Source organism: Hyperolius riggenbachi, chromosome 6 (assembly GCF_040937935.1).
Source record: "Hyperolius riggenbachi isolate aHypRig1 chromosome 6, aHypRig1.pri, whole genome shotgun sequence".
In the NCBI taxonomy this organism is placed as follows: Eukaryota; Metazoa; Chordata; class Amphibia; order Anura; family Hyperoliidae; genus Hyperolius; species Hyperolius riggenbachi.
The window spans coordinates 23,995,230-24,020,274 of NC_090651.1; the positions used below are offsets into that span (position 1 = coordinate 23,995,230).

Sequence of the window (25,045 nt, forward strand, 5' to 3'; positions counted from 1 at the left end):
CCTTTAATGGCTTTTTTGCATAGAGATAACAACTGGAGTTTCTCAACTCTTCCTGTACTGGAAACAATTAGACTGATGTATCTGATTTTAATGTTTTATTTCTTAGCTGTGCTACACATACAAATCATAATATCATCATTTTTTTTTCGCTTCAGTGTCTCTTTAAAGGGGCACTATTGCTAAATTTATCTTTTTTAGACCCTTTAGCATACATATGTGTAGTTGGAGGATTGATTTTCCACATTAGGCACTCTTTTGCAAATGTATTTAAAAACAAACAATACATAAATAAATGTTTGTTTTTAAATAAAGTAAAAGTAATTTTGTTGTTGAAATATTAACATATAACTATATATACTGGTATATATATGTGTATATATACTTTGTATGAATAAAGATCAATGCACAATCGAGAGCAACACACAGCTACAGCGCTTGTGTGAGCTCTTTGATGCCACCGCTAGCCTGCGCAGAGCAAAAAGCCAGTCAGGTTACCATGGAAACGGACAACAATTGGTGTCCGTTTCATTGCCTGCATAGGTAAAGGGGGTCCTTGGCGGCCGGGCAGAGTACACGCAGCCGCTCACAGCAACATCCTACGCAGCACGGAGTAGGCTGCGTCCATCTCTTTATGGCTGCTGCTGCGAGCTCAGTAACTGCTCAATAGTGCAGTTACAAGGTGGGAGAAAAGAAATGAGATGGCCAGAGGGGTGGAAGATAACGGCCACTCACTACCTGGGACAGGATGCCTCCCTATTACACAATGGTATAGGCTGCATTGGCATCGGAAAGCTACAACAACTGACGTGAATGCATGTCTTTAAATGTTTATTGCCAGAAAACAAATACATTTGCAAAAGAGTGCCTAATGTGGAAAAATCAATCCTCCAACTACACATATGTATGCTAAAGGGTCTAAAAAAGATACATTTAGCAACAGTGCCCCTTTAAATGCCCGGAGCCGCCGAGTTCTGGTGGGTGTGGCCACGCCCACTGTAGCCACGCATCATAACTCAATCCCACAACCACTGCAAACCAAGCCTCACTGTCAGATCAGCCCACCCCTGGGAGAGCGCACAATACAATCATAATTATGAAAGGAGCAATAGGATTACAATAAGAAATAATGATAATGTATAATATACAAAATAAAAAAGGGAAAAACACATAGGAGCAATGTCTAAGAAACTCACAGTAATAATAATCCAAAAATGCTGCCATATGATAACAAGCACCGGCATAAAATATAAATGTATGCAAACAAGGACACATCGTGCACACTGGTGACATCTTGTGGAAAATGTACAAATTACATCTGCAGCATAAAATTAATATTCTGAAGGTGATCACAATATGTCTAAAAATGTGGCTCTGTGTACATGCATATGTGCATGAAATAATTACTTATAGAAGTGAAAAACATATAAATAACAAACTGCACGCGTTGCAGGCACACACAAGCCCTATTGAACAACCAAAATACATAATACATACCCTAACCCTACTTATTATTATACTTTCCTTAATAAAAATTATTATTTGTATATGGAGCTGGATTACTCATGATTGTTTTTGTGTCATGGATGCTTTTGTTGTATTGTAGCATTGGTAGCTGGCATCATGAACTGAATGGCACCTGGGATGAATGCCACCCAGCAGGAAATAAGCAATGACCTCACTTCCCCATCGAAGTGTCCTCCATGGTCACTGCATCGATCTGCCCGCTGTTCACATTGCCACTGATCTGAGGAGGTAGGGACACCCATACAAGTCACAGACAGGGCAGCCTGGCAGCATGGGAGGACCTTGCTGTGGGTGAGGCCGCAAGCAGCTGCTTCGTTCACCTGGGCCTAGCTGGACCCCTGATTCCCGCCCCTTGCATTTGCCTGCACTTTTTAGGTGAAAAACACCATCACATGGCAAAAAAAAGAGGCCCTTTCTTGTGAATGGTTGTGAGTATTGGGGTACCATGTAAAGTGTTCTGGACATGTGCCCCAAATAATTTGGCCTAGAGAAGCCACTGACAATAACCTTTTACCTGAGATAAATGGATAATGAGCTGTGTTTTGCTTCTGAAACCTGTTTTTCTCTTTTGTTTTATTTACAGGTATAATAGTTTTTCTGAGTATATACCTGGTTAACAGATGCCCCATCCTGTGGGATGACCCGGAGGTAACCTATTGCTGTACCTGCATAAACTTGTACAATAATAACGACTGTATTTTTCAGACTATAAGTAGAGTGGGGCCGAACCTCCGATTTTAGGTTCGCGAACCGGGTTCGCGAACTTCCGCGGAAGGTTCGGTTCGCGTTAAAGTTCGCGAATCGCAATAGACTTCAATGGGGATGCGAACTTTGAAAAAAAAAAAATATGCTGGCCACAAAAGTGATGGAAAAGATGTTTCAAGGGGTCTAACACCTGGAGGGGGGCATGGCGGAGTGGGATACACGCCAAAAGTCCCCGGGAAAAATCTGGATTTGACGCAAAGCAGAGTTTTAAGGGCAGAAATCACATTGAATGCTAAATGACAGGCCTAAAGTGCTTTAAAACATCTTGCATGTGTATACATCAATCAGGGAGTGTAATTAGAGTTCTGCTTCACACTGACACACCAAACTCACCGTGTAACGCACCGCAAACAGCTGTTTGTGTAGTGACGGCCGTGCTGGACTGGTGCGCACCATGGCGAGGGTGCAGGTTTTGGTGGCTTTACAGCCCATATGGTCGCCTGGCTGATGTAGCTGAATGACAGAACAGTGACTGTCCAGCTGATCAAATTTGGTCTGACCACAATGAGGCAACGACCTTATTATCGTGGGTGTGCCCCCCGAGACACTCATCTAGGCGCCGGTCATTGCTTCATTGTGATACGCAAGCCCCTTCACCACGGCAAGGTAATGATCACGAAGGGGGATGGGCGCATGTACATGCCTTTTCTTTTGTTGTTGCAGCTGCCCGCAGTGCAGCCAGAAAAATTAGGCAGTCATGTACACGCACCAGAAAAATTATTACAGCGGCCGCTGCTAGCAGCGGCCTAAAAAATTCAGCAATCCGCCTGGAGTCCCGGACCCTGTTGGTGGTGGCGGAGAAGGTAGTCAAGCGGCCTGCAGGCAGACATGCTGTGTGGAGGGACTGGGAGCGACTTAGTCTTCTTGGGGCAGGCCAGGCAGCCAGTCACACGGCGTGCAGGCAGAGATGCTGTGTGTGCGGGGACTGACTTAGTCTTGGGGCGGGCAGCAGCCCTCCGGGATCCATGCCTCATTTATTTTGATAAAGGTGAGGTACTTAACACTTTTGTGACTTAGGCGACTTCTCTTCTCAGTGACAATGCCTACAGCTGCACTGAAGGTCCTTTCTGACAGGACGCTTGCGGCAGGGCAGGAGAGAAGTTGGATGGCAAATTGGGACAGCTCTGGCCACAGGTCAAGCCTGCGCACCCAGTAGTTCAAGGGTTCCTCATCGCTGTTCACAGCAGTGTCTACATCCACACTTAAGGCCAGGTAGTCGGCTACCTGCCGTTCCAGGCGTTGGTGGAGGGTGGATCCGGAAGGGCTACGGCGAGGCGTTGGACTAAAGAACGTCCGCATGTCCGACATCACCATGAGATCGCTGGAGCGTCCTGTCTTTGACTGCGTGGACACGGGAGGAGGATTAGTGGCAGTGGTACCTTGCTGGCGTTGTGCTGTCACATCACCCTTAAAGGCATTGTAAAGCATAGTTGACAGCTTGTTCTGCATGTGCTGCATCCTTTCCACCTTCAGGTGAGTTGGTAACAGGTCCGCCACTTTGTGCCTGTACCGAGGGTCTAGTAGTGTGGCCACTTGAGGTTTCCCCTTGAGGTTTTTTATACGGGGGTCCCTCAACAGGCAGGACAGCATAAAAGACGACATCTGCACAAAGTCGGATCCAGATGTACCATCCATCTCCTCTTGCTCTTCCTCAGTGACGTCACGTAAGTCAACCTCCTCCCCCCAGCCGCGAACAATACCACGGGAAGGTTGAGCAGCACAAGCCCCCTGCGACGCCTGCTGCGGTTGTTCTCCTGCCGCCGTCCCCTCCTCCTCCTCCCCCAAAGAAACACCTTGCTCATCATCCTCTGAGTCTGACTCGTCTTCTGCACACGACTTCTCTTCTTCCTCCTCCTCCCCACTCTGTGCTGCCGCAGGTGTTGAGGAAACAGCTGGGTCTGATGAAAATTGGTCCCATGCCTGTTCCTGCCGTAACTGTTCCTGGTCACGCTCATTCACAGCTTCATCCGCCACTCTACGCACAGCACGCTCCAAAAAGTAAGCGTAGGGAATTAAGTCGCTGATGGTGCCCTCACTGCGGCTCACCAGGTTGGTCACCTCCTCAAACGGCCGCATGAGCCTGCATGCATTTCTCATCAGTGTCCAGTTGTCGGGCCAGAACATCCCCATCTTCCCAGACTGTTTCATTCTACTGTAGTTGTAGAGGTACTGGGTGACGGCTTTCTTCTGTTCTAGCAGGCGGGAGAACATGAGCAGGGTCGAATTCCAGCGAGTCGGGCTACCGCAGATCAGGCGTCTCACCGGCAAGTTGTTTTTCCGCTGAATTTCCACAAAGCGTGCCATGGCTGTGTAAGACCGCCTCAAATGCCCACAGAACTTCCTGGCCTGCTTCAGGACATCCGCTAAGCCAGGGTACTTTGACACAAATCTTTGAACAACTAGATTCATGACATGTGCCATGCAGGGTATGTGTGTCAGCTTCCCCATATGCAAAGTGGCAAGCAGATTGCTGCCGTTGTCGCACACCATGTTGCCTATCTCCAGGTGGTGCGGGGTCAGCCACTCATCCACCTGTTTCTTAAGAGCAGCCAGGAGAGCTGCTCCAGTGTGACTCTCTGCTTTGAGGCAAGACATGTCTAAGATGGCATGACACCGTCGTACCTGGCATGCAGCATAGGCCCTGCGGAGCTGGGGCTGTGTAGCTGGAGAGGAGAACTGCCACTCAGCCAAGGAGGAGGAGGACAGCGAAGAGCATGTGGCAGGAGGAGAGGAGGTGGCAGGAGGCCTGCCTGCAAGCCGTGGAGGTGTCAGAATTTGGTCCGCTGCGCCCTGCTTGCCATCGTTCACCAGGTTGACCCAATGGGCTGTGTACGTAATGTAGCGTCCCTGCCTGTGCTTGGCAGACCAGGCATCCATGGTCAGGTGTACCCTTGACCCAACGCTCTTCGCAAGAGATGACACCACTTGCCTCTAAACTTCACGGTGCAGTTGGGGTATGGCCTTTCTAGAAAAATAAGTGCGGCCTGGCATCTTCCACTGCGGTGTCCCGATGGCCACAAATTTACGGAAGGCCTCAGAGTCCACCAGCCGGTATGGTAACAGCTGGCGAGCTAACAGTTCCGCCACGCCAGCTGTCAGACGCCGGGCAAGGGGGTGACTGGCCAAAATTGGCTTCTTCCGCTCAAACATTTCCTTCACTGACACCTGACTGCTGCTGTGGGCAGAGGAGCAGGAAGCGCTCAAGGGCAGAGGCGGAGTGGAGGAGGGTGCCTGTGAAGGTGCAAGGGAGAAAGCGGCAGAAGCAGATGATGCACCTGAAGGAGGAAGAGGAGAAGGAGGGTAACTTTTCTTTTGTGTGCTGCTGCTGCTTTTGCTCAGGTGGCCATCCCATTGCTGTTTGTGCCTTTTCTCCAGGTGCCTTCGTAAGGCACTTGTCCCTACGTGAGTGTTGGCCTTTCCAAGGCTCAATTTTTGTTGGCAGAGCAAACAGATGGCTTTGCTCCGATCTGAGGCACACACATTACAAAATTTCCACACCGCTGAGCCACCCTGGGATGTGGGCACTATGGGGACCTCAGCAGCTGATGTTGAAGGGCAAGTTGGCTGGCTGTACATAGGTGGCGATACATGGTGCCAAACACTGCCACCAGCTGTTTCTGACGAAGAGCTGCCCCAGCTTCTTTCAGCAACTTCTCTCCTCCTACTACTCTCTGACTCCCCCTCTGAACTGTCCCCCTCTTCATCTCCTCTATTGGGAACATACAGAGGATACGTATCATCCTCATCATCGTAATCATCCTGCCCAGCTTCGCTTGCCTCAGAAAAATCCAAACATGCACCATCAGTAGGTCCTTCATCCTCCTTACACGTTACATCCATAGTGTTGCCGCGTAACTCAGACATATGAGCTGGTGAAAATTCATCTGGCTGTAACAACAATGGCTGTGCATCAGTGATTTCACCACTAAATAATTCTTGCGAAGTGTCAAATGCAGCGGAAGTGGTGCTAGTAGTAGCGCTGGTGGCTGAGCAAGATGAGGTGTTCTGTGTCGCTAAATACTCAACCACGTCCTGACAATCTTGGGAGGTGATGGGACGTGCCTTCTTCCGAGCACTGTACTGTGGGCCAGGTCCACACGAAATTACATTTACACGACCTCGCACAGACCTACCGGGTGGCCTTCCTCTGGCTCTGGCACTACCTCTTCCTCTACCTATTTTGTCCATATCGGGTATGCACGGAGTGGTATATCACACTGCGTGCACTCACGTAGGTAGGTGGGTTCACTTAACTGCACAGGTATGCGCACTGATGCGGTGGGTTCACTGAACAGAACAGGTATGCAGTGGCGGGTTCACTGAACAGAACAGGTATGCAGTGGCAGGTTCACTGAACAGAACAGGTATGCAGTGGCAGGTTCACTGAACAGGTATACAGTGGCGGGTTCACTGAACACAACAGGTATGCAGTGGCGGGTTCACAGAACAGGTATGCAGTGGCGGGTTCACTGAACAGTACAGGTATGCAGTGGCGGGTTCACTGAACAGAACAGGTATACAGTGGCAGGTTCACTGAACAGAACAGGTATACAGTGGCGGGTTCACTGAACACAACAGGTATGCAGTGGCGGGTTCACTGAACAGGAATACAGTGGCGGGTTCACTGAACACAACAGGTATGCAGTGGCAGGTTCACAGAACAGGTATGCAGTGGCGGGTTCACTGAACAGTACAGGTATGCAGTGGCGGGTTCACTGAACAGAACAGGTATACAGTGGCAGGTTCACTGAACAGAACAGGTATACAGTGGTGGGTTCACTGAACAGGTATGCAGTGGCAGGTTCACAGAACAGGTATACAGTGGCGGGTTCACTGAACACAACAGGTATACAGTGGCGAGTTCACTGAACAGAACAGGTATACAGTGGCGGGTTAACTGAACAGTACAGGTATGCAGTGGCGGGTTCACTGAACAGAACAGGTATACAGTGGCAGGTTCACTGAACAGAACAGGTATACAGTGGCGGGTTCACTGAACACAACAGGTATGCAGTGGCGGGTTCACTGAACAGGAATACAGTGGCCGGTTCACTGAACACAACAGGTATGCAGTGACGGGTTCACAGAACAGGTATGCAGTGGCGGGTTCACTGAACAGAACAGGTATACAGTGGCAGGTTCACTGAACAGAACAGGTATACAGTGGCGGGTTCACTGAACAGGTATGCAGTGGCAGGTTCACTGAACAGGTATACAGTGGCGGGTTCACTGAACAGAACAGGTATACAGTGGCAGGTTCACTGAACAGGTATACAGTGGCAGGTTCACTGAACAGAACAGGTATACAGTGGCGGGTTCACTGAACAGAACAGGTATACAGTGGCAGGTTCACTGAACAGAACAGGTATACAGTGGCGGGTTCACTGAACAGGTATGCAGTGGCAGGTTCACAGAACAGGTATACAGTGGCGGGTTCACTGAACAGAACAGGTATACAGTGGCAGGTTCACTGAACAGGTATACAGTGGCGGGTTCACTGAACAGAACAGGTATACAGTGGCGGGCTCACTGAACAGAACAGGTATACAGTGGCAGGTTCACTGAACAGAACAGGTATACAGTGGCGGGTTAAATGAACAGTACAGGTATGCAGTGGCGGGTTCACTGAACAGAACAGGTATACAGTGGCAGGTTCACTGAACAGAACAGGTATACAGTGGCGGGTTCACTGAACACAACAGGTATGCAGTGGCGGGTTCACTGAACAGGAATACAGTGGCGGGTTCACTGAACACAACAGGTATGCAGTGGCGGGTTCACAGAACAGGTATGCAGTGGCGGGTTCACTGAGCAGAACAGGTATACAGTGGCAGGTTCACTGAACAGAACAGGTATACAGTGGCGGGTTCACTGAACAGGTATGCAGTGGCAGGTTCACAGAACAGGTATACAGTGGCGGGTTCACTGAACAGAACAGGTATACAGTGGCAGGTTCACTGAACAGGTATACAGTGGCGGGTTCACTGAACAGAACAGGTATACAGTGGCGGGTTCACTGAACAGAACAGGTATACAGTGGCAGGTTCACTGAACAGAACAGGTATACAGTGGCGGGTTCACTGAACAGTACAGGTATGCAGTGGCGGGTTCACTGAACCGAACAGGTATGCATTGGCAGGTTCACTGAACAGAACAGGTATACAGTGGCGGGTTCACTGAACACAACAGGTATGCAGTGGCGGGTTCACTGAACAGGAATACAGTGGCGGGTTCACTGAACAGAACAGGTATGCAGTGGCGGGTTTACTGAACAGAACAGGTATGCAGTGGTGGGTTCACAGAACAGGTATGCAGTGGCAGGTTCACTGAACAGGTATACAGTGGCAGGTTCACTGAACAGAACAGGTATACAGTGGCGGGTTCACTAAACAGAACAGGTATACAGTGGCGGGTTCGCAGAACAGGTATGCAGTGGCAGGTTCACTGAACAGAACAGGTATGCAGTGGCGGGTTCACTGAACAGGAATCCAGTGGTGGGTTCACTGAACAGAACAGGTATGCAGTGGCAGGTTCACTGAACAGTACAGGTATGCAGTGGCAGGTTCACTGAACAGGTATGCAGTGGTGGGTTCAATGAACAGGTATGCAGTGGTGGGTTCACTGAACAGGTATGCAGTGGTGGGTTCACTGAACAGGTATGCAGTGGTGGGTTCACAGAACAGGTATGCAGTGGCAGGTTCACTGAACAGGTATGCAGTGGTGGGTTCACTGAACAGGTATGCAGTGGTGGGTTCACTGAACAGGTATGCAGTGGTGGGTTCACTGAACAGGTATGCAGTGGTGGGTTCACTGAACAGGTATGCAGTGGTGGGTTCACAGTACAGGTATGCAGTGGTGGGTTCACAGTACAGGTATGCAGTGGTGGGTTCACAGAACAGGTATGCAGTGGCAGGTTCACTGAACAGGTATGCAGTGGGCTCACTGAACAGAACAGGTATGGTGGGCTCACTGAACAGAACAGGTATGCAGCCAGGAACAAGCTAAGCCTAACTAATCTTTCCCTATGAGAGAGTGTGCAGCAGCTCGCCCTACTCTCACTAACGCAGGCACACGAGTGAGCGTAATGGCCGCCGCTGCCTGCCTTTTATTAGGGGGGGGGGGGGGAGTGGCTCCAGGGGCTAGTGTAGCCTAATTGGCTACACTGGGCCTGCTGACTGTGATGTAGAGGGTCAAAGTTGACCCTCATGGTGCATTATGGGGCGAACCGAACTTCCGCAAAACTTCGCCTGCAGGACGCGAACGCGAACCACTGAAGTTCGCATGGATCCGTTCGGCCAAACTCTAACTATAAGATGCACCTAGGTTTAGAGAACAAGAACCAGGGGAAAACATATACAGTATACTAAACCTGCTGCATCCAATGTGAAGTGGCATCTTGTAGATTATGCCCCCTTTGTACCTCATGTGTCTCCCTGTGTCCTCCTGTGTCCCCCTTGTGTCTTCCTCTATGCCCCTTTGTGTCCCCCTGTGTCCCCCTCTGCATGGGCACAGTACAGGGAGTCCCCAACATTGCAGCGGGTTGGAGGTTAGCATTGGCAGACGTTCACAAGTCAGGAATGCCATTGGACTATAAGATGCAGGACTTTTTTTTCTCCACTTTTGGGGGAGAAAAAGTGAGCCTTGTAGCCCCCCCCCCCCCCCCCCCAAATACAGTAATACTGCATGTTTCTGGACTATAAGATGCATGTTTCTGGACTATAAGATAGAGGGCAAAAACCAGGAAACAAAAAAAAAACTAAACCTGGTGCCTGCATGGTCCAGAAGCGGCTTGTAGATGTTCTCCCCCAATTATTGTGTCCACCTTGTAACTCCTGTGTCCCCCTATGTCCCCATGTCTTCTCTTTCTGTCCCACTTGTGTCCCCTTCTATCACCCAGGAGCCTTCCTCTGTCCCCTTCTGTACCTCATGTGTCCTCTTCTGTCCCCATGTCTTCTCTTTCTGTCCCACTTGTGTCCCCTTCTATCACCCAGGAGCCTCCCTCTGTCCCCTTCTGTACCTCATGTGTCCTCTTCTGTCCCCCATGTCTCCTCCTCCCCCCATCCTCCACTGCTCGCGCTGAATAAGTTAAAGCAGCAGCAGCAGCACAGGACCTCTCCTATTGCTCACTGTTCCCCTAGTTCTGGCTTCTGCTGATTGTGTGATCAGAAGCTAGCACTTGGGGAGCAGTGAGTGAGAAGAGAGGTGTCTGATTACCGCAGGCTCTGATGGAATAAGCGAGCTGTTCTGCCACTGTTTTCATCTATTCAGGGGGAGTGGTGGACGGGAAGAGGGGGGGAGTGGAGGAGACGCGGGGACAATATAGGGCATCCCAAACATTGTGGCTGTTCGTATCGGTGGCTGTGTTGCCAACTGTCCGTATATTTACGGATTATCCATAAATGTACAGTTAATTATCCTCGCCTGTGAAATCCGTGGCAATCATGGCAGTGTCCATAAAAACATTTTCTGGCCAGGGGCGGGGCTGCTAGCCGAGACTTACATGCTCCATCCACTGCATGACATGAGCTAGCGCAGGGAAGAGCTAAGGTTTCACAGAGGAGGTGGGGATGGAGCAATCACAGTCAAGGAATGCTCCATCCACTGCATGACAAGCCGGGATTAGGGATGAAAGAAGGGAAGAGCAGGAGTGACAGGCTAAGGTAGGGGACGGGCCAGGGCCGGATCTGTACTCTTTGCCGCCCAAGGCCACTGTCACCAGCCCCCCCCCCCTTTGGCATAGGCAGCAAGATGACCCCTCCCCCTTTCCCTCTAGTATAGGTAGCCTGATGACCTCCCACGTATAGGTAGCCAGATGATCACTCCCCACTTTCCCTCTAGTATAAGTAGCCACATGACTCCCTTAATCCCTCCTTTCCTCACCCCATTTAGTATAGGCAGCCAGCTCGCCTTCACACCGCAGCACCCATAACTGTCACTCATTTCTCCCCTCGTCTCCAGTGCAGAAGCTTCCTCTTCCTTTTTGTCTCCAATGCTGCCCAAGTCCATAGCTGCCGGCCACAATGGAAACGTGCACAGAGAGCGAGAGCAAGGTGGCTGCTGCACAGGCGGCTAGCAGCAGAGTACCGCGGCCAGGTGATCTCTCTGCATTGCAGCATTTGCAAGCTTGCAAATGCTGCACCAGTTTAGCCTGCTGCTTTGGTGCCCTTGTTCCTGTGGTGTCCTAGGCCATGGCCTAGGTGGCCTTGGCCTAAATCCGGCCCTGGGACGGGCAACATACCGGCATAGGCATAGAGCCTGGAGGGTGATTTCAGCGACTTTCAGCCTTGGCTATGTGCTCAGATCTCCTGTCTAAGTGCCTGGCCTGATGTATGGAATGTCTAGCATCACTTATGCCCTGAAGCGAGCAGAAGCTTAGTGGAGGGAGGCATGTGCACCACCCGGGTCTCTATACTGCAATCTGCTGGCCGCTGCAGGCACTGCACATAGTACCTCCATAGTTGCCTTTCAGTTGACAGAGACTGTCTCCAGTCAGTCCTGCTCCTTGGCTTAGCCAGCCAACTGCAGCATAGCTTTTGTCCCTTCCAGCCTCCCCTTTATTTCCCGCTGGCCAGACTCCACCCCCTCCACTTACCACTGCAGCCCACAGCTGCCTGATGTGAGATCTACAGTGATTTATGCAGTCATGCTTGCTTTTCCCTACTGGACTGGTAAATGTCAACACACATGTACAAAGCTAACAGTTGGATTCTGTGCATTATCTTATTTAACTGTCCCACTTGCCTCTCCTACAAGATTCTAAATTAATAGTGATGATGCAAAATTCTAGTGATATGCAGGGAGCCCAGAGAGGAGTCAGATGTGTATTTTAGGGAAAACACTACGGTGGTTCTCAAACTCACTTACACCACTGCTAAGGTCATGTATTTTCAGCTCCACCCATGACACTCCCATGTTCTGTTGCGTGGCTGCGCCCAATTTCTACTTCGCAGGGGTATGTTTCAGTAATAAATATCTTTTGTCAGTAAATTTTATATCTTTGTCAGTAAAAAATAATGTGGAAGGTTGGCAACATTAAAGGTTGGCCATTCGTAAGTCAGGGACTCCCTGTATTTGGAATATAAGATGCAGTGACTTAAGTGTGTCTTATATTCTGAAAAAAATGGTAACAACATCACAAAAAATATATCATGTCATTATAGCAAAATATGAAATCCCATTTTTTATCCATTTGGTTATAAATTTGCAGTAATTGAAGGTAACCTGAGGTGAGAGAAATATGGAGACTGAAGCAGAGAATTTGGGTGCATGGCGCGCCTGCTGATTGGCGACTATGGTGGCCCCAGCAAGGTAATTTGAATGCAAGGCCCAAAGTTAGGCTAAACAATACAGTAGCCGAACTCTGGTTATGGGTATCCGCAGTGCTGCTGTAGTGGGCGCTCGGCTATAGTATAGCAAAGCGCCTTTTGACTCCAGCGATATGGTGATCCTGTTGTGTGCATGTTTTCTCTAATGGACACCCTGGAGGTTTATTTAGGCACCGGAGATAGTGGTGGAGACTTGACTATAGTATAGCTGAGTGCTGGAAATGTAGGATATTGGCAGCAGTAGGGTGACCAGGGATTGGCTATTATATAGCTAGCCGAACCCCACCTTGGCTGTAGGTTTCCACTATTGGCATTACCAGGTGCCCAAATTCTCGTATGCCTTTATTCTACGTACGCTATGGAGGCTTCCATATTTATTTCCTTTTAAACAATACCAGTTGCCTGGCTGTCCTGCTGATCTTCTTGGCAGCAGTAGTATCTAAATCATCCACCTGAAACAAACATGTAGCTAGCTGGGCCAGACTTTAGTCACATGTGCCAGATACAATACATTACGTAAAGTTGCCATACCTAAGTAGCTTGGGGCCCTGGTTCGAGTTTTACATGGGACCCCAAGCACTCTATTGATATGGAGCCCCAAAACCTACCAAGGACAGCTGCAGTGCCAGAGAGGTGTATTTAGAGTAAGTAATGGTGTAATTGCCTTCTTAAAGGGATACTGTAGGGGGGGGGGGGGGGGAAGGAAAAATGAGTTGAACTTACCCGGGGCTTCTAATGGTCCCCCGCAGACATCCTGTGTTGGCTCAGCCACTCACCGATGCTCCGGCCCCGCCTCCGGTTCACTTCTGGAATTTCAGACTTTAAAGTCTGAAAACCACTGCGCCTGCGTTGCCGTGTCCTCGATCCCGCTGATGTCATCAAGAGCGCACAGCGCAGGCCCAGTATGGTCTGTGTCTGCGCAGTACACTCCTGGTGACATCAGCGGGAGCGAGGACACGGGCGTGCAGGCGCAGTGGTTTTCTGACTTTAAAGTCTGAAATTCCAGAAGTGAACCAGAGGCGGAGCCGGAGCATCGGTGAGTGGCTGCGCCAACACAGGATGTCTGCGGGGGACCATTAGAAGCCCGGGGTAAGTTCAGCTCATTTTCCCCCGACCCCCCTACAGTATCCCTTTAAAACAAATTTGCAATAATTCAGTTATAAGTGAACATTTGTGGTTACCCACAATGCACTACCACTAAATATGCAAATTATCCCTTTTAGGCTTGCTATACACCAGCGGTTCTGGATGCTTGCTTTGCTTAACAAGGGTGAAAAGGGATAATTTGCAAATTTAGTGGCAGTGCATTGTGGGTAACCACAAATGTTCACTTATAACTGAATTATTGCAAATTTCCTTCTGTTTTAAGAAGGCAATTACACCAAGCTTTGCTTTTTTAGTAGGAGGGCTTTTTGGTTCCTCTTATCCCCCTATACATTCCTAGTAGTTTGGGTCACCCTGAGCTGCTTGGTTACTCTAGAGTAAGTAAGGAAACTGTTTTCTAAGGATTGCCACTATGAAATGCAACTTTACGCAGTTTATTGCATCTGGCCCAACATCTGATCTGCATGCTGCATGCATGTTCAGGGTCTGTGGCTAACAGTAGTAGAGGCAGAGGATCAACAGGACAGCCAGGCAATGTGCATTATTTAAAAGGTAATAAATATGGCAGCCTCCATACTCCACTCACTTCAGGTTCCCTTTCGTAGCATAATGTTGATTAAAATATCGATGCTGCGTGATCTGACATTTTCTGTGTGTTTTGCGTTTCCTATAAAGCAGACCAAATGATGAAGAATATTCTGATTCTCTTTCTGTTATCAGGTATTTGACCCCTTGAGGTTTTCTTTGGACAATCCTTCTAACAGACACTCCCACGCCTTCCTTCCCTTCTCCGCTGGAACAAGGTATATAGATCAGCAAGAGAAACCTTTCCTTGTCTTTCCAGGAACTGCTTTACCTACGGTATATTTTCTTGTTCAAGTTGATGGACCGGTAACTACAAATCATGGGGCCCCCAGCAAAACTTTGGTGGGTCCCCCAATGTCATTGCCCCTTCCCTTGCCTCCCCTGGTGACCCTCTCAGCCTAGGAGCCCATCTTAGAATCATGATCTTTACACCCATGACAAATGTACACACAAAAACACCTGAACGGAAGAGAGGAGCCTTGCATCGGAGGGAATCGAGGATAGTATTTGGGGCATCCTTACTGAACTGGGCCCCCTGCAATCGCAGTGGCTACTCCCTTATAGTTACCCCCTGTGGTGGATGGATTTTTTTTTGCCAAACTATGTAACTTAAAAAGGACCACTATTGCGAAAAATTGTAAAACTTAACCACTTCACAACTGAGGGGTTTTACCCCTTCAGCATCCGAGCAATTTTCTCCTTTCAGCGCTCCTTCCATTCATTCGCCTATAACTTTATCATTACTTATCACAATAAAATGATCTATATCTTGTTTTTTTCACCACCAATTAGGCTTTCTTTAGGTGGGACACTATGCCAAGAATTATTTTATTCTAAATGTGTTTTAATGGGAAAATAGGAAAATATTTGGAAAAAAAAACATTATTTTTCAGTTTTCCGCCATTATAGTTTTTAAATAATGCATGCTACTATAATTAAAATCCATGTAACTTATATGCCCATTTGTCACAGTTATTACACCATTTAAATTATGTCCCTACCACAATGTTTGGCGCCAATATTTTATTTGCAAATAAAGGTGCATTTTTTTCAGTTTTGCATCTATCCCTAATTGCAAGCCCATAATTTATAAAATAACAGTGTTATACCCTCTTGATATCAATATTTAAAGATTTCAGTCCCTAAGGTAACTATTTAAGTTTTTTTTTATTGTAATTTTTTTTATTTATTTTAATATTACAAAAAAAAATATTGGTAACAATTGGGGAGTGTGGGAGTTAATGAGTTAAAATTAATAGTGTAAATAATGTATGTGTATGTGAAAAATGTTTTTGGGTGTAATATTACTTTTTGGCCACAAGATGGCCACATTTTTTTTCAGACGTCCTACAAGCGTCGGAAGGACGCTTGCAGGAAGGGAGGCTGGGAAACTGAGTCTTTTCACAATGGTCGCGCTGCTTTTCATAGAAGCATGCTGATCATTGCGGGGGCAGAGATCAACGAACGGGAATGGATTTTCCCGTTCATTGATCACCGGGCGAGCGGGCGGCGGCGTGTACGATCGCGGGAGTGCGCGTAAGTGCGAGAGGGAGCGCGGACAGCAGCGGCGGTAGCGGTGGGGGGTGCGTATAACTACGCTCCGGGCGGGGAACTGAAGTCCAAAGGAGCGTAGATATCCTGTACCCGGGCGGCGAAGTGGTTAAAATACAGTACACATAAACACATACAAAGAAGTATGAAGAAGTTTCTTCCAGAGTAAAATGAGCCATAAATAACATTTTTCCTATGTTGCGGTCACTTACAGTAGGTAGTATAAATGTGACAGAACCAACCAGTTTTGATCTAGTCCGTCTCTCCATGGGGGATTCTCAGCATGGCCTTTATTCTTTATGAAGACATTCCCTGAAAAGGATTTATACAAAGATGCTGGCCAGCCTCCCTGCTTGCTGCACACTTTTTTGGCAGTTGGACAGAGAAATTGCCATTCATTAAAGAGACCCTGTAACAAAAAAAAGTCTCCTGGGGGTTACTCACCTCGGTAGGAGGAAGCCTCAGGGTCCCAATGAGGCTTCCCCCTCTGCTGTAGATGCAGGCAGTCCAGCGCTGGCTCCCCCGGAGTGTCCCGCAATCCTTATTTACCTTTCCTGGCTCCCGTGGGAGCGCTGTTGCGGCTCTTCGACGCGGAGATAGGTGAAAATAGCCAATCTCCATCGGGTCAGCTCTACTGCGCAAGCGAAGGAGACTTGCGCCTGCGCAATAGAGCGGCCGGACAGCAATCAGCTATTTCTGCCTATCTCTGGAGAGCCGATACTGCGCCTGTGCTGGAGCCAAGAAGGTAAATATTTACATCCCCGTAATTCCGAGAGGATTTTCTCCGCCGCCCTGGGACCGAGGAGGACGGGGGAAGCCTCAATAGGATCCTGAGGCTTCCCCCACCCAAGGTGAGTACCCCCCAGGGGAGGTTTTTCTCATTACAGGTTTTCTTTAAGTGCTTTTGAAACAAAACAAAACATTGAGAACCCCCCTTGAAGAGATGGGCTAGTCCAAAACCTTTCGGTTCTGTCAGATTTTACTACTTACTGTAAGTGACAGCAACATAGAAGCAAAGTAATTTATGGCTCATTTTACTCTGGAAGAAATGTACTTCTTATTTGTATGTGTGCTTTAAATTTTACGATTTTCGGTAGATGACAGCAGGCCTAGGGCACTGGAAAGTACAAATCCGGCCCTGACACTGTGTTGGTTAAAAAAATTGTTTTTCTTCAAAATTTTAAAGGTCTTTGTAAGAATCTATACATTGGTTGCTATTGGCAACAACACTACACCTTCGTTCGGCACCATATCACAGGAAGTGTGATAACTTAACTCTCATCACAGCAAGCAGCATAGGCGATAGAACTTCTTAGGCGTCATCACAGTTTCAAGGAGTTTATTCAGTAAACAGATATACATATGCTCATCCCTACACAGTGAAGCAATTGTTCTTTAGTAAGTCCTCTTGCGTTACAGCTCTTGGTTCCATTGCATGGCAACCAGGTTTTCTTTTATGTTCCATCTATACTACGTAGCCCGTAGGCCTATATACAGCATACAGTTAGATAATATGACAATACATTACAAATAAAAGTAAAGGGTGGAAGTCATCAGCCAGACCTCAGAAGAAGCAGCAGTATTTAGAAGTGGCTCTCTGGAGCCCGTCAGCTAGTGTTGGGCGAACACCTGGATGTTCGGGTTCGGGAAAGTTCGCCGAACATGGCCGCGATGTTCGGCATGTTCGGGCCGAACCCCGAACTCCCCGAACATCCCGCTTTTGGGGGCCCTATGGGGTCGCAGGCATAAGGGGGGAGCATGCCCCGATCGCGGGGGGGTCGGAAATTCCCCCCACCCCCTCCGCTAGCGCTCCCCCCTCTGCCCGCTTCCCCATACAAAAGTTTAATGAAGTAAAACAGTACCGGTCTGGTGGTAGTGGGTGGCTGGCAGTGGGCGGCACTGTTTAGTGAGTGACTGAGGAGGAGGAGTCCGGAGAGTGACGCGTTGAGGGAGGCCGGGCAGCGGGCGGTTCAGCAGTAGTACGGTACTACTGCTGAACCGCCCGCTGCCCGGCCTCCCTCAACGCGGGGGGGCATGCTCCCCCCTTATGCCTGCGACCCCATAGGGGGTCAGTATTCGGCCGAACAGGGCCCTGTTCGGCCGAACAGGGGCCCTGTTCGGCCCTGTTCGCGGCCATTTAGTAGTTCGGGGCGAACCCGAACTTAAAAGGCCGAACACCATCAGGTGTTCGGCCGAACTCGAACATCACCCGAACAGGGTGATGTTCTGCAGAACCCGAACAGTGGCGAACACTGTTCGCCCAACACTACCGTCAGCTGCTTTAGTACCAACCACTAAAGAGTTAAATATGACATCATCTGAGCAGGAACTCATCGCCTGCTATTGGCTGATAAAACCTCGCGATATGACAGGCATGGTCTTTACTGCGCATGCCCGAATTATTACCTAGTTCTAAGAACTGTCATCATGTTCATTTGTTTAATGTTCTTGTGAGAATATTTTCACAACAATGGCTCATATTTATGTTGTTCGTCGCCAGCTAGTCTGGCCTCTGCACTAGATAAACTCTTTAACCTTGGCTGGTTTTGTGTAAGACACAAAACCATGTTCCAGTGTTTCTAGAAATGCTGCTTAAAGAGAATCTGTATTGTTAAAATCACACAAAAGTAAAAATACCAATGCGTTAGGGGACATCTCCTATTACCCTCTGTCACAATTTCGCCGCTCCTCGCCGCATTAAAAGTGGTTAAAAACAGTTTTAAAAAGTTTGTTTATAAACAAACAAAATGGCCACCAAAACAGGAAGTAGGTTGATGTACAGTATGTCCACACATAGAAAATACATCCATACACAAGCAGGCTGTATACACCCTTCCTTTTGAATCTCAAGAGATCATTTGTGTGTTTCTTTCCCCCTGCAGCTATCTTCCACTGAAGTGTCAGACAGTTTCTTCCTGCAGAGTGCAGACAGCTCTGCCTGTATGTAATTCCTCAGTATGTGAAAGCCCAGCCAGCTCAGAGGAGGATTTATCCAGCTTGTAAAAGATAAGAGAGAAGAGAGAAGCTGCTCTAATCTAAATAATACACAGGCAGTGTGCAGAGAGGGGCCTGGAGGGGGGAGATGCATCACAGAACCACAACACTGAAGAACTTGGCAGCCTTCCAGACACAGGCTGACAAGTCTGACAAGAGAGAGATAAGTTGATTTATTACAGAGATGGTGATAGTAGAACGTGCTGCAGTAAGCCAGAACACCTTAGAATAGCTTTTGGAAGGATGCAATTTTTGTTACGGAGTCTCTTTAAAGGGAGACTCTGCAAATCAAGTCATTTAACTAAACTCAGTTAAAGTAACTGAGGCCTAAAAATTTAATCATATAATACTTAAATTCTTACAGTCTTTTTGAAAAAGTTTGTGTGTGTGTGTGTTATTTTCACACTTGCGTTCTGTTATGTGTAAAGGTGGCCATTAACGGTACAATTCTTTGGATGATTGATTCTCAGATTCGATTGTAATATCGATCGTTCTGGCCCACTAATAGAAGTAAAGCTGCTATTCAATTGGATTTGATTAATGAAATCAATTGGAAAGCCATATCCAGTTAGATTGATATTATGATGATTGAGTGGGAGAATCGAACGTCTGAAGAAACGTATTGTTAATGGCCACCTTGAGTAATATGTGTAAGTGGTGATATTAACCATTGACTTGTACTTCACCCTCCAGAAACTGCATCGGACAGACCTTTGCCATGAACGAGATGAAGATTGCCTTGGCGTTGACACTAAACAGATTTGAACTCAGCCCCGACCTCACTAACGAGCCAAAGAAAGTTTTTCAGATAGTTTTACGCTCTGTGAATGGTATTCATTTGTATTTAAAGAAAATTCCACTGAAAAAATAAGATACAGAGGATTATAATTGGAGTGACGGGTTATTGACTAGTTATTTTATTGAGGGCTCTTTCTATATGCATCCGAGGGGAAGCTCTGGGATACTGGGAATCACCGGAGTTGACCTGACTCTACTAGAGCCCTCTATCACATCAGAATCTGCCCCAGACTTTGATGTACAACTGTTTTTCTTACCCTTACTTGGACCTCTCTTCTTCTAGCCTCCCTAGCGTTCTGGACGAGCTGAGCTTGTCCAGAGACGCGGGAGGTCACCGCTCAGGCCCTGCTGGGCCGATTTGAATATTTTTTTTTTAAACACGCAGCTAGCAATTTGCTAGCTGCATGTTTGCTGCGATTGCCGCCGATCCGCCGCTAACCGACGCCAAAGAGGCCCCCCCCCTGCAGACCCCATGCACAGCCTGGCCAATCAGTGCCAGGCAGCGATGAGGGGTGGATCGGGACTCTCTCTGACGCATAATCAAAACGCCAGGGAGGTTAAAACTTTGGGGCTATTCCCAGTCTCAGATTGTGACCAGTTTCAAATTTTGGAGCTGAAATCTTCTTGATCTCTGAGATGTTTCTCCTTAATTTCCTACTGAATTGGAATTAGAATAAACTCCCCCTTTCCCCCCTTCCAAATATATTCAACTGATCGGTCAAAACCTCCATCTTTTTGTGTTCCTTTTCTGATCTAGCCAATCCTAGACCATTAAAAACATTTGGAATTGTCCTTTTTTTTTACAATCGTTAATGAACTCCGGGGTCATCACTGTATTCAACCTGGAGACTTATAGGACTTAAACTATGTGACACACAATTCTCTTTTTCTTGTACTATTTGAAAGATCCAGGAGTCCACTTGCTTGTATTGATTGACTCTCCATAATCAGGATTCACTCACTTTCTTACTGAATAGAGAGTTCACATTATATTGGTTCAGGAAGTGACATATAGACAAAGTGATCCATCGAAGCAAAAGCGGGCAACCGTATCCTGAGGGAGTATTAATAAGCCACAAAATATATGAAAAAGTCATGGATTTACACTTTGCTTGCTGCATCACAATAGGGAGACAAGATGAACTGTGTCTCTAACAGGGCACCTTGCAGTTTTTTCATGCCAGCATGCCAGTTTTGGTGCTTCTTCAGAGGCTTATGCTGGAGGGTACAGCAGGGGGAATGCTCCCCATTGGTTATGGGCACAGCTATTTCAAGCCTGGCTCTCCTCAAAGCCCCACCCCATGAGCATTGTCATCTAAGCTGTGCCCCCACTCCTGAAGAAGTGGTACCATGCCACGTAATGTGTGGGCATACTCTTCACACCTTATAACCTCATACCTGTTTCTCTCCACTTCCCTGCTATAGAATACTCTGCAGCAGACCTTGCCACTGTGCCACAGCTGTATATTTTACACATTTTGCCATCAATTGAGGGCTGAGATTGTCTTGTTTCTCTAGATACTTGCACGTGTGGTGTTTTTGCTCTCTGAGATCATAACTGTATTTTACTTCTGTTAAGGTGGCCATACACTGGTCGATGTGCCATTAGATCGACCAGCTGACAGATCCCTATCTGATCGAATCTGATCAGATAGGGATCGTATGGCTGCCTTTACTGCAAACAGATTGTGAATCGATTTCAGCCTGAAACCGATCACAATCTGTTCAGCTGCTCCTGCCGCCTGTCCCCCCCCCCCGTATACATTACCTGAGGCTGGCTCCCGGGCGTCTTCTCTGCACTGCACCGCACTGCTGTTCTTGCTCCATCCCGGCGCTTCCTGTGTTACTCCGTGACCAGGAAGTTCAAATAGAGTGCCCTCTATTTCAACTTCCTGGTCACCGGAGTGACACAGGAAGTATAAGCGTACACTGGGAGATGCGGAAATGCGGTGCAGCGAGGAGAAGAGGACCCCGGAGCCAGCTTCAGGTAATGTATACATGCTCGGATCGGGCCCGAATCGTACGCCGCAAGCGACGCGCTCTTACCGCCGGGCGATCGAGGGTAATTTCCCGCACGGCGCGATCGACGGTCCGATCCGATTTCGGGAGGGAATCGGATCGGCGGGTGCGTTTAGCGCAAGCGATTGGCAGCAGATCCGATCCCAGGATCGGATCTGCTGTCGAAACGGCCGTGAATCGAGCCAGTGTATGGCCTGCTTTATGATCGCTGCTGCAGCAGGGATTGCTGGCAGCAGTAGTGCTGCAGCTCAGGCAGTTCTGATCTCTTTCCATGCAAGCTGCATAGCTTTGTCTGCCTTTCCCTGCTGTCAGCTTGTGACTGATTATCATTCACCTGTGTGGGAATCTGCATGTCTGCTCCCATTGGATGACCTCAGTATAAAGATCTGCTTCCTGCAGGGTTTCCTCGGGCTATCATAGTTTCAGTGTAAGCCTGTCTTGCTGTCGCTTCAGCCCCCGATCGTGTTTCTTGTTCTAAAAGATACTTTGCTGGTTTTGCATCATATATTGGTTCATTGCCCATATATATGCATACCAGCACGTTTATTATTTTCCTTGTATTCGTGTTACGTTGATACATCAGTGACGCTGATATATACGTACACGAACTGTTTATATCCTGTGTTCAGTTAGTCAGTTCCAGTACGTTTTGGTGGTTGGCGTATCGTGATCACCCGTGCTGAGCTAGTTATCCTGTTCCTGGTGCTGTTTGTGGATTGCGTTCATCTCTGCGAGGAGATAACGAATCCTTCTGAATCCTGTCCTGTTACCGTTTGTGTATTGCGTTCATCTCTGCGAAGAGATAGCGAATCCTTCTGAGTCCTGTTCCCTGTATCGTTCCAGTCCTAAGTCAGTGTTCCTGCTTATGTCATATATCGGTTCATTGCCGATATATACATATGTTAGTCAGACGTTACAAATAGTTTCATTGATAGCTGTAATTGTAATACGCTAGGAAATCATACTTATTGTATATTTATCTGTGTTACGTTCATCTATCTTGATCCTGCTATTTCCTGACTATCCTGTCCTGTCTTTGTGAGGCACGCCATCGCCGCAAGCATTGGCTGCCTCATTTCCAGTCTGTCTTGTTGTAGACGCTTGCTGTCACTAAGTAGTGGCTAGTTAAGGAAGCGTTCATTCTGTCTACCTGTCCTGGTCTCCTCAGTCCTGGTTTATGCGCTCAGCGCTACTTTGCGCTGAGACATTATCACGAAAGTATTGTTTGTGGCTGTTCGGATCTGCACCGGCTCTGTGCGCCACAATCTCCTATTGGAGTCAGTCCTCTCCTCCACTAAACTGGGGATATCCTGATTCCTTGTGCTGGTGTGTATACTTCCTTCACGTCAGCTTATGCATCGCGTGCTGACCGTGGAGAATACACCACCAAGCCTAACAACTTCACTTCCTTAAGTTATTTTGGAGTGTGTATTCCTACCAGAGGACATTAAAATAAGTCCGTGCACTCTCCTCTCTGGAAAATTGTAGATAACCCTGTTTATTTATCTTTGAGCTTATAAAAAGGCTAGGGAGTTAAAAAGGAATTACAGCAAACCCCCCCCCCCCCCCCCACCACCAGGGAATACAAAGGCAGGATTAGAAAGTAAACATGTGTAGAATAAACATTGCAGGAGAAGGGAGAGGCAGCAGTGAGTAAAGTATTAATCATCATGTATCAGACCTAGACTCTAATTGTAACGATTGTGGAATCGTCTCCGTGGTCAGCGCACCAGACGTGCGCTGACGCGGCGGATTTCCTCCACAAGCGTATAATTGAGGACACCCAGGCTAGGTGCTATGCACCCGCAGAGGGCAATTCCCACCGGCAGATGGCGCTGTGGAGTGCAGGCGAACACAGCCGCTGCACAGCCACAGATGCCAAATGGGAATTGTACAGATCCAGGACAAGGTACAATCAGGCAGGGCTGGATAGCCCACAGGGAACAGAGCAAAGGGACAGAACCAATGTGTGCACACCAAACTAGTCGCCACCCAGCAACGGCGAACACACAATGGCGGAAACGAAGTAGGAAACGCAATCGCAAGAATGGCGATTGCCAATAGCGACACAAGACTGAGCAGGACAGAGCACCAGGGTAGCAAAGGCACAGTAAATCATACAAAGAGAAAGATAAGGAAAATAACAAACGCTAGCTGAACGCGAACACCGCACTCATTCGCAACAGTGCACGCGTTCGTGCGCGGTCTCCACGTGATAAGCACAATAGAGACAAGCACGCCTAACTAACCAAGACAAGACAGACACCACACAAACGCGCTTACTACACGGTTGCCTTACCGCAGGCACCAGCAAGCGCACGCAAACAGACAGACAACGAGAATCGATCAAACAGGAACCACTGCTCTTACCATCAGAGCAAGTGTGAACCAGGTATCAGAAAGATCCACTGCTCTTGCTGTCAGAGTAGTGTGATCCAAGCACACGACAAACAGAAGGAGTAACCAGCAGCGACCGCAGCCGAGGTTAGCTCCAAGATCCAGACCAGAGGAATCCACTGCCACTAACGCTAGGGCAAGTACGATTCAGACAGACAGAACAGAAGGATCCACAGCACTAGCGAAAGTGACTAGCGCGATCCAGGAAGACAGAACAGAAGGATCCACAGCACTTGCGCAAGGCGAGTGCGATCCAGGTACAGAGTAGCAGGACAGAAGGATCCACAGTACTAGCGAAAAGAGGCTAGCACGATCCAGGGAAACAGAACAGAAGGATCCACAGTACTAGCAAAAAGAGGCTAGCACGATCCAGGGAAACCGATCAGAAGGGGCTACCAGCAACAACCGCTGTTCTGGTTAGCACCCAGACACACAGAACGACTTCCTATCGACCACTGCTGGGACAGGACAGTCGCAACAGACGAACAAACAGATAAGCAATCCTGACGGCACTAAAGAAACTGCCTAGTGCAGTCCTCAGAATTACTCCAAGATAACTTCAACAAGAAGTAGCATGGCTGACACTCTCTAGGAGTGTTACTACACACCCTGAAGGAATGACCAGCAAAGGACTGTGGGTAATCCCAACCTTTATACTGTCAGTCATCACAGGAGGCAGGTAGGGGATTTGCATAATGAATGTATGCAAATTCCTCAGCAGCAAGCTGCAATACTGACAAAAAGTCTCTCTTAAAGAGACCTGCAGAATGCAGACCTGAACAGTGGTGAAAAAGCTGCCTGTCTGCACAGGCAGCTGAGCAGATTCTAACAGTACCCCCCCTTCTAGGGTCGAATTCACGACCCTCAAAACTGATATCTCCAACCCACTTTAACAGAAGACTCATGAAGGTCGGGACAGCCCGACAAGGTCCAATTCCAGAGTCAGTCCACCCGAAACCGACCTCATCGGAAACAGAAGCCAC

General features: G+C 48.1%; 1 protein-coding gene and 1 long non-coding RNA gene across 3 annotated transcripts in view; one reads left to right on the forward strand and one right to left on the reverse strand.

Annotated features, from left to right (window-relative positions):
* The window catches only part of LOC137520728 (cytochrome P450 4A12A-like), an 89,199-nt gene extending 69,143 nt beyond the window's left edge, over window positions 1–20,056 (forward strand). Inside the window, exons 10-12 of the mRNA XM_068239026.1 lie at window positions 2,108–2,172; window positions 14,439–14,521; window positions 19,542–20,056. Of these exons, the coding sequence (XP_068095127.1) occupies window positions 2,108–2,172; window positions 14,439–14,521; window positions 19,542–19,719 (326 nt within the window). The 3' untranslated portion in view covers window positions 19,720–20,056. The remainder of the gene's footprint in view (window positions 1–2,107; window positions 2,173–14,438; window positions 14,522–19,541) is intronic.
* The window catches only part of LOC137520732 (uncharacterized), a 55,083-nt gene that overhangs the window by 11,638 nt on the left and 18,400 nt on the right, over window positions 1–25,045 (reverse strand). Inside the window, exon 1 of one of the 2 annotated variants that reach the window (XR_011021921.1) lies at window positions 496–635. The exons of the other annotated variant lie outside the window; for it this stretch is intronic. This is a non-coding gene — a long non-coding RNA (uncharacterized lncRNA). Of the gene's footprint in view, window positions 1–495; window positions 636–25,045 lie in introns of those variants that run through there. 2 annotated transcript variants of the gene reach the window in all.